The sequence below is a fragment of the Puma concolor genome, chromosome B4 (genome assembly GCF_028749965.1).
Source record: "Puma concolor isolate L17-30 chromosome B4, mPumCon1.1.hap2, whole genome shotgun sequence".
In the NCBI taxonomy this organism is placed as follows: domain Eukaryota; kingdom Metazoa; phylum Chordata; class Mammalia; order Carnivora; family Felidae; genus Puma; species Puma concolor.
In genome coordinates, this window is record NC_141673.1 from 132,790,912 (window position 1) to 132,807,754 (window position 16,843).

Here is a 16,843-nt window from a genome sequence, read left to right on the forward strand (position 1 = left end):
GTATTTTGGGTACAATTGTAAATGAGATTGTTTTTATAATTTCTCTTTCTGCTGCTTCATCAGTAGTATATGGGAATGCAACAGATTTCTGTACATTGGTTTTATATCCTGTGACTTAACTCATGTATCAGTCCTAGTAGCTTATGGGTGGGGTCTTTCTGATTTTCTCTTTATAGTATCATGTCATCTGCAAATAGTGAAGGTTTTACTTCTTCCGCCTTTTATTTCCTTTTGTTGTCTGGCTGCTGTGGCTGGGACTTCCAGCACTATGTTGAATAACTGGTGAATAACGGTGGTGAGAGTGGATGTACTAAACTGTTTACTAAATGCCCAATTTGTTGCACCTTCCTTTAATTCTTGATTAATTTTTTGGTGTTAATTATGTAAAATAAAAAACTGAAAGTATCCAATATAATTTTCTTTCTTTTTAAAATTTTTTTTCTCTTTTGCATTTGAAGTAGGATCCTTTTAGAGGTGTTAACTTTGAGATAGAATACTATTTCTTTCTATTATGAAGTTATACTGTGGCAAGTACTTAAGATAATAATAGTAATAGTAAGCTGTTTGGGAACAACTTTGAGACCACGCTTGGTCATCACCTGCCTTTTCAATTTGGTAGACCTGCTGAAAGTTGATAGAAGTTTGACTGAGATTTTGAAACCATTTTAGTTCAGGCCAACTAAAGCGAAAGTAACAGTAGGACCTTGAACTGCTGACCTGCATAAGGGTTGTAATAATGAGAATGAGAGTGTCAGCTGTGTGTCCTTGAAGACACATAACAGTATAGCTTAAGAAAACATAAGAATCACATGTTACATAATTGTATCAACCTTCCTCATAAGTTCATAAAATATTCCCACCTGCACATTGTCTAATAAGATTTTGACTTGTGGTATGTTTTAGTATCAGTCTCCCTAAAAACTGCTTCTCCTAAACCCCCCAGATTCTGTGGTTTATGTGTATGAGTGCTCAGATGAAAAGTATACCGTTGTTCATCATGTGGTTTTATATTTGATATTATTTACTGCTGTATTTATGTTATTTATGGATCTGTCTTTCCCTTTAGGTAAAGAGGATGAATACCCACGGAAACCTTTGGGACAGCTTCCACCCGAGTCTGCTGGCATCAGTCACCTGAGCAACGGACAAAGAAGCATGGGCAGGTCAAGTCCCCCTCTGAACAGCAGAAGAGAGAGCAACTCTTCACCCCACAAAAAGCATGAGCATTCCCCTCACCATCAAGGTCGAGTTGGCACACCAGAAAGAGTAAGGGCGCTGAGAAGGAAATCCGTGGACGAAGACAGTAAAAAGCTTAAAGACGAAGCAGATTTGCAAAGAAAACTTCCATCGGGCCCACAAGACAGTTCGAGGCAATATAATCACGCAGCTGCTAACCAGAACAGCAATGCCACTTCAACTGTCAGGAAGGAATTTGTGCCCAAGTGGAATAAACCGTCAGACACTTCAGCTATTGAAAAAACTGCCAAATATGCCATCGAAGGCAAAAGTAGGTCAGCACACCCCTCGCTCACAGCCACCGTCCCGAGTTCTGCTGATACTCGGATGTCGAATGTGAGGCAAAAGATGAAGGTTTGGGATGTCGATGAAGGGAAACGGGGCTCCAATGCATCCCAGTACGATAACGTGCCCGAGAATGATAACAGCGCGTCTATTGAAGAGGCGCTAGAAAGAGCTTACTGTCACAGTCCCAGGAAGCATGTGGAGCCAGGGTCTAGTCCATCAAGAGCCTCAAACAAGTTTACTTTTAAAGTGCAGCCTGCAGGTTACACAAAATACCCGTCTCCGTTAGACGGGGAAGATCGCAGGACAGTGCACCCACCCTCCTACAGTAACCCCCCTGTGTACCACGGAAATTCTCCCAAACACATCCCTGCTGCCGACAGCAGCTTTGCATCGCCACAGTTTAACCATGGGACTCCAGGGAATCCTTCCAGGAGACCTTATGGCTCCACTCTTTCAGTCGATATTTCTCCAGAGAAATCTTACAGCCGCCCTCTTCCTCTTGTCCTGCCATCCAGCCGAATAGAAGTTCTTCCTGTGGAGACCGGTGCCGGGGGGTATTCAGGCAATTCGGAGTCACCAAAGCATGGGAAATTCATCATTCCTCCAGTGGATTATCTGCCAGATAACAGGAAATGGTCAGAAGTTAGTTACACATACAGACCTGAGACTCACGGACAGCTGTGGACTCAAGATGCTAACCGTAGCCACTTGAGCAAGTTACCAAAATATTCCGCCTTTCAGCATGTTCCCTTTCAGGACCATAGCCTCCCAGCAGTCTCAGTAGATAGTCCAGTGCGATACAGAACTTCACCAGGTTTAGAAGATGCCGGTTCCTCTGGGTATCAATATTCAGGGCCCTCGCCTCCAGGATATCACTACAGAAATCGGGATGGACTTTCTATTCAAGAATCAGTATTGCTGTGAGAATTTATCTATACTTGGTAAAGACAAGAGAATAGAAACCATTTGAAACCTACATTGCTATGTTTATAATTGCCAAAGCAGTATTTCCTACTACTGTAAACATCTTGCACAATTCCAGTGTATGCTCGTAATAAGAATATGTAGAAGCGTTTCATCCCCACGTAGATGCTGCTTAAGATGAGCAGTTTTTAAATTGCATCATCACTGAATCTGCTCAAAAGAATTTAACATGGAAACATAGCAGTGGTGTTGAGGGATGCACACATGATGATAATTCATCACTCAGTTTCATTTATATCTTTCTCCAAAACCTGAGCATTTTTACTCCGTTAGCCTATGCTATTTTGAGAAACATTATAAAGCACTGAAAAACTGCATAGAATAGACATTTTTAAGGCTAGATGTCGTGTACGTATCTTTTAATAGATACCAAAAGGCCTCCGTGCACACACATTTGAACACAAAACTAAAGAAACGTTAAAAAAACTAATTTTAATATATATCCATGGCATAATTTACTGTTCTTCCTTTCCTTAACTTATCTTTCACTCAAGTTCCTCCCCCCCCCAATCTGTTTTTCACCCAGGTCCTAAAGTGATGTAAGGGTCTGCCCCGACTTGATTCAGCTTCTCTGCCATTGCAGCCATTTTCTTTCCATCTGAAAATTAAAGACACTGGAGAGCAAGGCTCACCACTTAATGGTGCTCAAACATCGGGGCACTCAAAGTAAGTTTATGGCCAAAGGCACGGCCGCACTGCCCGTTGCATCCACACACCCTGAGATCAGTGTCAGAGCAGCTTTAGTGCGTTCGGCGCCCTTTGTTCTGGTCTGACTCTTGCAAAGCTCAGAGCAGAATGCTCCTTGCCAGATGCAAAGGAAGCGCCGAGGTCCTGCTCTCCAGTGGATGCCAGCAGGAGGAGTTACTGATGAGTGCGCGCTCACACGGGGCAGCAGAGCAGCAGAGCAGCTCCTGTGAAGTTCATTCGAAAGCTGGATCAGCAGTATGGTGACTTCTCACTTCTGCCCTTTCGATTCCTGCAGGCCCAGAGCGTTCATTTACACGATCTTTTCCTGGTACTCTTTCTTTAAAGGCCCTAGTGGGTATCACTGCCCTTGGGCCACTAAATTATCACTGTGTAAAACTGTAAACAATGATCCTAATTATTAATAGGAGTCTTAAGATTTTAGTCTTTTTTAAAAACGAGTGTGACTTTCATACTTTCAAAAATCTCCTTTTTTTCTTTCTCAGTGAAAAAAATTCAGGTTCATGGTTTAAAAATGAGCAATGTCTTTTAAAATACTCTATTACACTACAATTACCAAAATGCTGGCAAAGTTTTGGGCACTCCCAGAAAGTATGACTTTGTGTTTAACGGGAGAGCTCGTTTTCAGCATACTTGCCTGGTGTTTGAATAATGAAGAGAGTAGGATAAACCTAACGTCCATGGCTCTTCTTGTCACAAGTTGGAGCTTTAAACTTTCAAGGTACCGAAGTATATCTTTTCAAATGAGAGTAACATTTGTTTAGCTAGTGAATGTGACAATATTTTTTATGTATATAATGAGTCTAATGTAATTTTAATCAACTCAGTAATGATGTTATTAAATGGCAAAACAAATGCAGTGTGTTAGCAGCTAAGCACGACGCTGGAGCACAGACAAAACCCTGCTGTCCCTGGGCTCTTGATTCGGATCATGTGGAGGCTTAGAAAGACATGTATATAACGAAATGCAGCTAAGGGTATTAGTTCGAATTTTTAAACCATGATTCTGTGACTTGTAATAAACCAAGCTGTACAATTTAGGGTATGATGGCAGCATCTGAGCTGTTCCAAAATATATATGTCAACAGTGGTAAATACTGTAGATTTATATATATATACATATATATATATGCAGAATATATATATACACTATTTTCTTATGTCATCTATGACATTTTTATCTGTATACTTTTTTTGATGTGATTGTTTTTAACATGCTAAAAGTAATAAGTATATTTTGTTTTGTGTCTTTCACGTGCTTTTTTCATATGGTAAAAGTGCTGCGTCTCTGATGCTTCTGAAGCTAATTTTCTTCTCATTGAGGAGATATACTACTCAGTGTTTGCCTACATGACTATATATATATATATATATGTATATATATCACAGTCGTATGTTAAATACTTTATTAATTTCCAGGAGTGCTGTATTTAGAACTACATCACCTTTGCTTTATTTTGTCTGCCATTATCAATAGCAATAAGGTATTTCCAGTCTTCCCCACTATAAAATGTAGCTCTCTGTCCATTAGTTTTTCAAGTAGGAAACTTTAATTTGAAGTTATTTTGCTACCGTAGCATTTTAGTCTTTCATATTTATCTTGTAATAAAAGATAAATAATGGAATAATGATAAAAGATGAAGTAATATTAGTAAAGTGGGTTAAATATAATCGTGAAACTGTATTTGGTGAGGGTCCTCACAGAGCAGAGGCTGATCCTTAGAGCTGCACACGCTGTAAATATCTGGCCATTATCCACTCTTTTCCTTATAGCAGTCTTGCCTCACACAATAAGCACTTTGGTATATTGTTTCAATATCTAGTTTGAAAAGTTAAAGAGACTGGACCCGGAGTCTCAAAGGGTTTTAAAACTTTGACTCTTTCAGTTACTTACACTTTTTATTGGATTTTTAAAAAATAGACAGCTTTTTAAAGCTGAGAGAGATGTGTATACGTAAATGTGAAGTCAGATTTCAAAGTACTAAAGGGGAAGAAAAATTATTTTCCTTCCACCCTGCCGGGTTCTCCAGCCACAGCCTGTACCTTGGTCTGACAGAAGCAGATCAACAAGAGAAAAACAGAAGCGTTCTCACAGGTGCATCCTGCATTCACACGGTGCCCGGTCCTGAGTAACTCAACGGAGGGCTGGACTTGGGGTGTGTGCAGCTAACTTAGCAGGGAGAGGGAGGGAAGAAAGATACTCCCGGGAAGACACGTGGCCCTGAGAGAAGTGATGGGCGATGGGAAGTGCGTGGTGGTGTCGGGTGTGGTGCTGGAGAGAGCAGAGTGGCCTGGAGATGGGAGTTGTGACGAGACTTTTGGGGAGAACTCTCGGGCAGATAAGCGACTGCAGGAACTGAGATGCCTCTGGCTCAGAGTCGTTCTTTTGCGAGAGTGGTGTCTTTTGGGGTGACGTGTCCTGATCCCCCTCAGTGGCAATGATAGAGTGTCTCCTGAAAGAAAGAAAAGAGATAGAACAGGACGTTTCTGGAGAAGAAAAACAGATGGTGGTGTGATTGCTTTCGCCTTTTTCACTTTAAGGAGATTCTAATACTAAAGTTTATGTCATACTCAGTGTAATCTTAACAGCGAGGTTTCCGTTGTGTCATTTCGGGTCTCTCCCTCAGGGCCCATTGAGGTGCGAGCACAGAAACAGTGCCTTTTCAGTACTTTGCTGGGATTGCTTTCTGGAGAAACACATGCATGCTCTGCCCACAAATACGGATTTATTCACAGAGGACCTACAGCTCCGTCTTCTGGGAATGTTATCATTCTCAGTTGTCTTTTGATTCACACCTTTTAGTATGCATTTGATTGTGGATTAATTATAATTGCAGTTTGGGGATCTTTGATTGTCCTTTAATGGATTTTATATGTCCCTCTGTAATATGGATATTAATGCTTATTGATCAGGCGGTTTTAATAAGCCAAACCTTATTTTTTCAGTGACCCAAGGTAGTGAGACTAAAAAGAAAGGATTCCACTTAACATTTAGTTATGAATTGTTCTTTCAGAAGGATTTTCATTTATCTGAAAATCTAAGCCTAATTGCCACCATTTTATCCATAAGAGCACTGAGGCATAAAGGAACAAATTTTAGATTTCATAGGAGTGTATCTTGACCCTTGCTACTCTTTAGAATTATCTGGGGGAACTTAACAAAAAAATGTTCTTCTTGGTTTCTACCCTAGGCCACTTCAATCAGAACCTGGGGTGAAACCCAGGCATCAGGTAATGGTATTTTTCACCCGTTCAGTCAGCTAAGTTCTTCTTTTTTTTTAATGTTTATTTATTTGTGAGACAGAGGGAAACAGCGCGAGTTGGGGAGGGGCAGAGAGAGAGGGAGACACAGAATCTGAAACAGGCTCCAGGCTCTGAGCTGTCAGCACAGAGCCCAATGTGGGGCTCGAACCCATGAACCTTGAGATCGCGACCTGAGCTGAAGTCGGATGCTTAACCGACTGAGCAACCCAGGCACTCCTCAGCTAAGCTCTAAATAAATAAATAAATAAATAAATAAATAAATAAATAAATACTAATACTAATACTAATACTAATACTAAAAATAAATAAAAATCTCTCTAAATTTGATTGTCTTATATTCTCACCATGAACTGTCTCAAAAGTTCTTAACAGATCGGTTTTAGGGTTTAGAAACTCTGATTTCAGGTAAGTTAGGAAAAATTCTACTGGAAGGATTAACTTTCCAGCCGTCTCTGTAAATTTTGATGAACTACTGGCAGTTGTGGAAAGTGTAAATGGCTTCAAATGGAAGGCGGCATGACCCTGGACCTTCTCTCATTATATGTTACAGTAGTTCTTCAAAATTGGTAGAGTCATAGTAAGGTTTCCATTTTCCTGGACAACCTCTGTCATTTTCCTTAAGTGGACATGCTAAAAATAGGCCTAAGCTGCATTTGCAAACCTAAGTGCATTTTCCCTATGTGAGGAGCTGAGAAAATGTGCACAGTCTGGTCATTCGCTTGGCCAGTCAATATTTTATTGAGCGCCTACAGTGTACAATTGTCCTCGGGACCATGCTAGGCTCACGCTGCAAGGTAGGAGACATGGTTTTTAATCTGTGTGCCTCCATTCAGTGTGGGAGATGTGCACAGGTGATTAATACAGACATAGAAAGGCCACGCATGGCTCAGGAGGGTCAGGGGAGGCCAGTGGGGGCGGGGTTGCCTCCATTGCTGAACCTGAGGATTAGTAGAGTAGACTTTGCAGAGGGGATATGGCATGAGGGTTACATGGGGGGCGTCTGACACCTTGATGATGTGGGGGGTGGGGTGGAGTGTTCCACAGAGAGACCAGATGATGGGGGCCTTCTGTGCCATTGAACTGGATCCTGGAAGCCAGTTTTGCCTTGGGCATATTCATATTTCCTGTGTGGTCTCTAGAGGCTACGTGGCAGTGAGCAAGCGAGCCTGGAGAAGGTTAGGAAGACTGCCCCAAATGGTCAGTCTAAAAGTAGTACAGTGTAAGACCAGGGAAGCACTTTCAAAGAAAAGGTGACTGAGAGCTAATTACCAAGTAAAGTTGGCCAGACTTAATAATTGCCTGAATGTAATAATAATCGTAAGAAAACTAGCGCACTTTCCTGAACGCTTGCTGTGTGTCTGGCCCTGTGCTTACGCATTTAACCTGTATTAACCTATATACTTCTCAAAATAACTCTGAAGTGTGTTCCCTCTAAGTCCCTGTTTACAGATGGGAAAATGAAGGCACAGGGAGTTGACATAACTTTGCTCCAAGTGACAGCTGGTTCAAGTCACAGAGCCAGGACATGAATCCACACAGACTGAATCTAGAGCCTGTGCGTACCCCAACTGGACAGTTTTAAGAAGGTGTAACTTTCTTTTTTAAGTGTATTTATTTTGAGAGAGAGAGAGAGAGAGCGCGCGCGAGCATGTGCGCACATGAATGGGGGAGGAGCAGAGAGAAAGAATCCCAAATGTGGGGTTCAAACTCAAGAACTGTTGGCATCATGACGTGAGCAGAAATCAAGAGTTGGCCGCTCAACTGACCGAGCCACCCAGGTACCCCAAGAAGGTGTAATTTACCTGCCGTAGAATTCACCCATATATGTACACATCAAAGGGGTTTTTTTTAGTAAATTTACACAGTTATATAACCACTGAAACAAACACAATTTTAGAACATTTCCATTACCTCAAAAAGATCTCTTGTACCCATTTGCAGTCAGTCTCCATTCCTGCCCCCCCCCCCCCCCCCCCCCCCCCCCCCCGCCCCGCCCCGCCTCAGGCAACCACTAATCCACTTTCTGGTTTGTCATATAAATGGGATCAGACAATATATGGCTTTTTGCATAATGATGAGTTTCACCCACGTCGTAGCATGTATTAGTGATTCCTTTTTATTGCTGAACAGTAGCCCATTGTGTGACTCTATCACATTTTGTTTACTCACCAGGTGTAGATGTTTACATTGTTTTCATATGCTGCTATGAGCATTTGTGTGCAAATCTTTGTGGGAATAAGTTTCCATTTCCCTTGGGAGTGCTATTGCTGACCTTTGTGGCAAATTTATGTTTAACTTTTTAAGAAAGTGCCAGACTCTTTTCCAAAGTGTTTATACCATTTTAGATTAGCATCAGCATTGTGTGAGGGTTCAAATTTCTCCACATCCTCACCAACACTTGTTGTTTTGTATTTTTTTTTTTTTTATTGTAGCCATTCTAGTGATATCTCATTGTGGCTCTGATTTGCATTTCTATAATAGCCAATGATGGTGAACACCTTTTCTTGTGCTTCTGGGCCATTCATAATATCTTCCTGGGTGGAATGTCTGTCCAGATCTTTTGCTCACTTTTTGATTGGGTTATTTTCATATTATTGAATAGTAGGAATTCTTAATATATTCTGGATACAAGTCCTTTATAAGACATGATTTGCAGTATTTTTTCCCAGTCTGTCTTATGGTGTCTTTTGTGTTACAAATGCTTTTAATTTGAATGGAGTTCCATTTTTTCTGTTTTTTTTCTTTATGAATCATGCTTTTAGAATTTTATCTGTCTGCCTAACCCAAGGTCACAAAGGATTTTCTCCGTTGTTTTATTCTAGAAGTTTTATAGTTTCAGCTTTTGCATATGAGTGTATGAGCCATTTTGAATTAAGTTTTGAGTATGGTGTGAGGTAAGGAGCTAAATTCACGTGACTATCCAGTGGTCTTAGCACCACGTGTTAAAAAGACTGCTTTCTCCAGCTGAATTGGGGACCTTGGCACCTCTGTTAGAACTCAACTGACTATATGTGTGTGTGTGTGTGTGTGTGTGTGTGTGTAAGTTTTGAAATCAGAAAGTGTACATCCTTCAACTTTGTTCTTTTTCAAATGGTTTTGGCTATCCTGGGTCCTTTGCATTTCTATATATATTTTAAGATCAGCTTGTCAGTGTCTGCAGAAGAAAAAAAAAAAACAAAAAACAAGACCTAGGATTTTTGATAGGTGTTACTTTGAATCTACGGATCAGTTTGGGAAGAAATGCCCTCTTAACAATGTTGAGTCACCAGTCCATAAACCTAGATCGTCTCTACATTTATTTTGATCTTCTTTAATTTCTCTTTGGTGACATTTTGCACTATTTTTGTTAAAATTTTTCCTACATGTTTTATTTTTCTTGCCCTTGTGAATGGGTTTTCTTCAGACCCTGTGTGTTTTCACCTCATTCTGTACTGTTGAGGGGAGAGCAAGTGAGAAGGTTGATTCTGCAGTGCAGAAATGGGTGGTAGGGTGGCTAGTGGGGCCGCCATCTGATAGAATTCAGAAGCTGGAGCAGGCTTAGGTTGAGTGAGAAAATGACATGTTTTGACATGTAGAATTGGAGGAATAGGGGGTTGACAGATGGTGTTGTCTGACAGACAGCTGACCGTTCCAGAGAGACTTGGGGCTTGCTTGCCAGCACGTAGGAGGTAAAGCTGTGAGAGAGTACTTGTCTAGGGAGAAGATGAGCAAGCGAAGGATGGGGAGACCCAGGGGGTCGCTGACATTTAAGGGTTGCCAGCAAGACAGGAGTGTGCGAAGGACTCCGAGCAGCCGTGGTCTGGTTCTGCGGGAGCTGAATGCCCAGGGACTGGCTGTGGAGCTTTGGAGCCGGACTGGCTCGAGTCTGGACTTTGCATCAGAAATTCTGACCTAATGAAGCAACCAAGTCCTCGATGTCGTGGAGCCGCTGTTCCGATCCAGTCCCTCCTCTGTAAATGAAGACTGGTATTTATTTCATGGAGCTGTGAGTTGAATGGGTTGCTTTGTGTAAAGTGATCGATCAGCACGGCCTCGCCACACAGTAATAATTTCAAATGTCCCCTGGACTCACGTGCCACCACTGTGCAAGGTTTAGTGACAGGAGAGCATGGGCTTTGAGGTCCCGGAGCTGAGAGTTCGGTGAGGAGCTCAGAGGTTACAGGTGACATAGAAGGGGGAACGCACAAAGGGAGGTGTGAGGAATGGCCACAGCTGGGAGCGGGGTTCCCAGAAGGAAACCATCTGCAGGATGGCCCCGTGATCGGGAATGAAGAGAACTTGGATCTGACACCGAGGAGTTCCTTGCTGTCCCCCTGCTGTCACTCCTGGAGCAGGAATGAGAGGCGATGCAGCTCTCGGCGGAGCTCACATAAGGGAAGGGTGGTTGCTGAATCGGAGCCAGAGGGACTGGTGGGAAAGGTAGGGGCTGGGGGGCGGGGGGAAATGTCTTTACAGGGAAAAAATAAGCTAATTGGAAATCAGTTCTGACCATTCAGACTCACTCTAGTACTTCTCCAAGGCGGCCCTTGGTTTTATTCCAGCTTGCTACGTAATGTGTTCATGCGTATTAAAATCCCAGCCCTTAAACTTCCTGTAACTCGGAGTTGTCACTTGAATTTGGAGGAAAATCAGCATACTCGATATGAGGCAGGCTGTATCGAGAAAGCTCGAGCACTGCCCATGAAGATCGGTGACTTGGTAGAGCTCATGTGTATGTTGCGCTGTGTCGTAATAGGAGACGTGATGCAGGGGTGGGCGCCTGCCGAAGATGGAGAGGTTCGCCTCCTTGTAAGCTCAGTGTGAGTCAGCCGTGAACGTGGCTTCTTCAAAACCACGTCACTGTTGAACGGGCTCATAAGCTCTGCCATAAATTCACGGTGTGGGAAATTTGGGAAGGTCACGTGTCCTCTCTGGGACTCGGTTTTCTGATCTGTAGACCCTGGAGGTAGGGAAGGGGAGTTTGAAAAAGGTCCTGCCCCGAACTCTAAGGGGAGAGTGCCCGACCCAAGGCCCACCTTCCTGCTTCATGCTGGGCACAGTGACAGTGATCAAGGCCCAGAGACCACTACTCACGGAGCCCATGGTCTTGGGGGGAAGACCCACGTTCATTATGTGGTGACGACCCCCTGTGTGGCAACGACCAGGAAGGAGACCCCAGTGCACTGAGGGCCTGTGATCACGAAGGCATAAAGATGATGGCCACAAGGAACCGTGGCTTGAGTTGGACACGTGGAGGAACGCCGGCATACTGCCGTGGACCGTGCCCCTGTTCTCGCGGTGCAGCCTGGGAGTAGGGAAAGTGGAGCAGCAAATACTGAAACAGCCACTAACGTGAGGACAGTTTTATCAGCCATGTCTGCACCCATGAATAACACCCTCTGTGGAGTTACCTTTGAGAAGGAGGGACGACGGGGACCCTGTACATTCGCAGTGTGGCAGAAACGACCGGAGGCCACCAAGTCCGCACCGCAGTCTGAGCTTGCTGCTCATCAGCAGCGTGATCTTAGGTGAGTCCTATTCCCTTTCTGGGCCTCGCTTCCCTCAGCTAGAAAATGGGGGCAGGAACGCTAGAAAGGTGAGTGGAGGTGGCCCGATACGGTGGAGCCCAGCCATGGCCGCACGTAAGAATGACAGGGAAGCTGCAAGAAAATGATGCCCAGGCCCTCCGGCCCAGAGCCATTGCGTCCCAGCCCCAGAGCAGTTTACGGGCGGGGCCCAGGACTCAGGGTTGAACGCCTCCAGCTCCACAACACGACTGCCGAGGATACACAACAAGACGTGTGAAGTTTGACCACAGAGAAAGGAGAGCCCACTCCCTCGCCCCGTGTTTCTTCACTCTTCTAGCTCGCATGTCATTCTACTACTACTACCAGAAAACCCCCCTGAAAATTACATTGAGGCATTTTTATTTAGAGGCTTTGAATGGTGTGATGGCTCAACAACACACGTGGAGCCGTTTCAGTGTTTCCACCAGCCTTGCTGGACCCGTCTCATGAGCAAAATAGGAAAAATGCGTTCCCTACAAGGTTGTTCCGAGGAGTCATTCCGATAAGGCACACGTCACACAGTGCATGGAACATAGATGCTTTATAACACTCTGTGGTGACTGTAAGCATTAGTATAGGGAAAGGGCTGGTACTCTTATTTATAATGAGCTTTTCTTTCCTTTTAGACTTGTAAAGTAGCCCCAAATGGAATATGGGCAAAGAGTATTAAAAGAACATGTACTGGTAAAGAAGTCCAAAGCTTTTAAACATGTTCTGTATCCCCATTAGAGAAATCGAACCTGAAAGAGTGATTGGCAAGGACAGCAGGAAGAATGCCCGTGCCCTGCTAGTGACAGGAAAATTGCAGCCCCCAAATAGGCCGCTGTCCAGTACCTGCATTTCTATGTTGTATTCTTTGGTCCAGCAATACTACTTCTATGAGCAGAAATACAAGTGGAAAACATATATGTGAAAGGATTTCACAGTATTTGCAATAGAGAAAAATTGGAAATAACTTGAATGTCCATTAATAAGGGAGAGGTTAAATTGTGGTGTAACCATATGAAAGAATGTTGTTCACCCACCTACGGACATAGACAGACATCTCTGCTGCAGCTTTACATGCACCGACATGGACACGTGTTTATTGCTCATTGAAAAAAGCTACAGACAGTGTTCACGTACTTTGGTTGGCTTTCCAGCTTCTGGCTTCGCCTCAGATCAGCCTGGCAGTGTTGAAGGTTGTGGGTACGTTGGCAGTGGGGGCTGCTCCCTGTCAGTCTAGGACGGTGGGCTCTCTGGGAAGGCCACGAAGGTTTGGTTTGCATGAAGCCTTCGGGGACTTTTAGGACAAAGAGGGAAGAACTCGGATGTAAGAAATCAGCCACGTGGAAGCAAGACAGGGAGGTGAGGAGGGCAGACACCCCTGAGAGGGGGAGGGGTTCATCCCAGGTAGGTGGCAATAGGAGGTGGGAGCAAAGCAGAACATACACTCCCAGCTGGGGTCACCGTTTCGGCCTTTACCAAAAATGAACATGACAGGGCTTTGGGTGGAATATACTAAGTCCCTGTCCTCAACAGAGAGGCTCTCAGACTGCCGATCCTTCCCTTTGAACACTGTTCGCTCCCGTACTGGTCTTTCACTGGGGGAAGGGTGAGGAAGGGGAGAAGGAGGGGGGAGAAAACAGGTCCCTGGGGGTAGCCCTGAAAGGCACAGGTGGTCCCAGGCCAGGAAGCCTGCAACCAGAACACTAAGTAGAAGCCGCACCCTGACTGGCTGAGGCTGGTATGGCCTGGGGATGAAAGGGCGCCCTCTTGTTTCTACCTTCAAAGCTGAAGTGATGCCCAGTGAGCAAAAGGCAGAAATCTTAGAAGTAAGAAGACCTGGAAATAGGGAGAGAGTCAGATGTCTCCTCTCCTCTTCCTGCTGCATAAGCCAATGTTGGATTTAAAGGCTTCTATTTAAAAGCCCGTCTTTTCATCCCTGATGGAAACCATGGCAGGTGTCTCAGGAGGATGTGGAGAGGGTTTTCAGCCTGGATGTGTCCCATATTTTAAAATATCACTGGATGCTGCATTAGTCCAGGGTAGTCTATTCCTTTGGCTTCCAGAGGATCAGTAAAATCTTCCCCATGATTTGAGGCACTGCCGTAGAGTTGTCCATTGTATTTTTCAAATACGTTTATTAAAAACATGTTAATATTGTAACGCACATGATAAGAAAGTGTAAACTCAGAAAAAAACGACAGTTCTTCACGTTGAATATACTTACCCTTTTAATATATTGACTTTTTTTTTTTTTTTAACACCTCATTGCAGGCGGGTGAAAACTCAGTGGCTCAGCTCTGGTGCACACATCAGCATTTAAAGGCCACCGAATTAGTGTTTATTTCAGTCCCAGATGATATGATTAGATTGTGTGGTTGGTAGAAAATTAAATTCTTTAGCCAAACCAGATGCTAAGCTTCTGCCCAGAATCAATATGCTATTAGAAGTCCCGGAAACTAATAAACATACCATAACTATTAATTTATGGATAGGTTGTTGGCAAATAACCTCAGAGAAGGAATCCAGGCTTGAAACAGCTTTGGGAACACCAGATGGAGTATGCAAGTCTAATCAGAGTCCTGAAAAGGGGTCTGCGCAGTGTGTTTTAAAAATCCACTGTAATCTAGGAGTTAAGTCTGAGATATGCTGAGAGAAGCATAGAAAAGTAGAACCTAATTGAAGCTGATACCTGAAATTATAACTCATGCAAAGAAAAGCAGGTGGTCTTTTACAATGAAGTATGTTGGTGACAAGCGGGGACAAGGTACCTAGAATCTGGTCACCTAGCAGCTTCACCTGAGCACAAGAGGCCAGCAGGAACCTGGCCTCAGCAAGCAGATGTCCCCCATTTTGAGTGACAAGGCTGAACCCCTGTGCCTGTCAGGGCACCTCTCAGGATGACGGGCCACCCCAGTGCCCGGGAGGCCTGTTTATCCCCAGCAGGCTCAAGCCAGGCAACCCCTAAAGCTCTTCCTATTTTGCGTTGGGCAGTTTACAGCTGAAGAAACGAGCCCAGAATCGTCCAGTGGTTTGACCTTGGGCAAAAGACCGGAACTCGCCTTTCCCCACTCCAGCTCTATCCCACAGCAGAGGGAAGCCGGCACCACTCAAAGGTGGGCTGTGCGTGCCTTGCCTGCTGCCAGAGAGGCCTCAGGCCGACCACGAAGAGGAAGGAAACCCAGTCATGTGTAAAACCAACCAACAAGTCCGGGCACAAATATTCAAGGGACGGTATTTTGGCCCATTGAATCTGGGTGAAAAGATCTTAACAACATTTAAAGCTTAACTGCATTACTATGTAGATTGGTCTGTGTAATCATGTCCTAAGTCACTCTACATTCATTCAATACAATGTTATTGGATGCTGCTGTGTGTCCCTTGGAATAAATGAGTGTCCATTAGAATAAAGTTACATTTTGTTTACTGCACTTCCAATTAAAAAAACAAAAACAGTAACACCCTATTTGAAGTCTTCAGTACATTTGACTGGATTCTTGTAATAACTGTCTACTCAGCCGCACGATCTCAAATGGTATCTTTCAAGCCCACTTGGATTATGTCCTCCTGCTTTAAGAGGCTCCCCATGACCATCGCCCTGAATATGCATCCCTCAGCCTGGCCTTCACAGTGGTCCATGACGTGCTGTCAGCTTCCTTTCAGCAGGGTTTTCCTGTCTGTGCCTTCTGGAGCCCCAGACCTTCCTGGACAGGACTCACACAGTGGTGGGTTTGGGGAAAGCAAAGTTGGATGTTTGTGTGAGAAGAAGCAAGGGGCCTGGTTGGCATAAGATCAGCGAGAAGGTACACAGCCGGGCTCTTAGCTTCGTGGATTGCTGGTTGGTCAATGCCCCAAACTCCACAGCACCCTGTAGTGGGAAGGCCACCTTCCACTGTGCCCATCACCCACCAGGCTATTGGCGAAATTACAAAGCGTGGTCTGCCTTTCATGTCCTCCGCACACTTCCTGTCTATTTTCTAGTGCTTTGTACCCCCTTCCCACGTCAAAGACTCTCACCACCTGTATCACTTCTCCTGCAAACTTTATCGTATTTATGTTCAAATAAGGGTGTCACATCTCTCAGTCATGAGTATCTATCCGGTGGCTTAGATTTTTCATAGACCTTGCTTTTCTTACAGTTTCAAGTTAGAAACTTTTTAGGAAAGAATTAGTTTTTTTGTTTTTTTTTTTTAATTTTTTTTCAACGTTTATTTTTGGGACAGAGAGAGACAGAGCATGAGCGGGGGAGGGACAGAGAGAGAGGGAGACACAGAATCGGAAACAGGTTCCAGGCTCTGAGCCATCAGCCCAGAGCCCGACGCGGGGCTCGAACTCACGGACCGCGAGATCGTGACCTGGCTGAAGTCGGACGCTTAACCGACTGCGCCACCCAGGCGCCCCAAGAATTAGTTTTAACTGGAAGTTGGACCGCACCATCTATTGCCCAAGCCACTGCTTCTTAAATTTTTAATTTTCACGTGCGTAGAAATCACGTAGGAATCTTGCCAAATGCAGACTTGGTTCTACACTTCTGCAATTTGCTCCGAGGTTCTCTATCCCCAATGAACTCCCGGATGTTGATGCAGCTAGACTGGGGACCACACTGTAAGGATCAAGGCTTGAAAAGCAGTCAGGAAGACGTTCAAGTTCCTGAGCCCCAACACACCCACCCTGGAGGGCCCAGCATTTTCCCGGGACCAGAGGCAGCTGGCCATTGTGGCTCTTAAAGTACGTAGTCGTTTGCCTCTGAAGAGCTAATGGACGTAAACAAGATGACTTTATGTCTTCTCTGTGCACGTCTTTGCAAACTTCATTCATTTTACAGAGCAACCCCC

At 44.3% G+C, this 16,843-nt stretch overlaps 1 protein-coding gene across 13 annotated transcripts in view; it reads left to right on the top strand.

Annotated features, from left to right (window-relative positions):
- Nucleotides 1-15,474, top strand: part of USP6NL (USP6 N-terminal like) — a 245,065-nt gene extending 229,591 nt beyond the window's left edge. For 11 of the 13 annotated variants that reach the window (XM_086714968.1, XM_086714971.1, XM_086714967.1 and 8 more), the window contains 2 exons: nucleotides 1,067-2,444; nucleotides 3,035-4,462. In XM_086714968.1, coding sequence (XP_086571094.1) covers nucleotides 1,067-2,444; nucleotides 3,035-3,041 — 1,385 coding nt within the window. In that variant the 3' untranslated portion in view covers nucleotides 3,042-4,462. Of the gene's footprint in view, nucleotides 1-1,066; nucleotides 4,463-15,002 lie in introns of those variants that run through there. The other 2 variants (XR_015254038.1, XM_025930664.2) reach the window with 2 other exon arrangements.
- The last annotated feature ends 1,369 nt before the right edge of the window (nucleotides 15,475-16,843 follow it).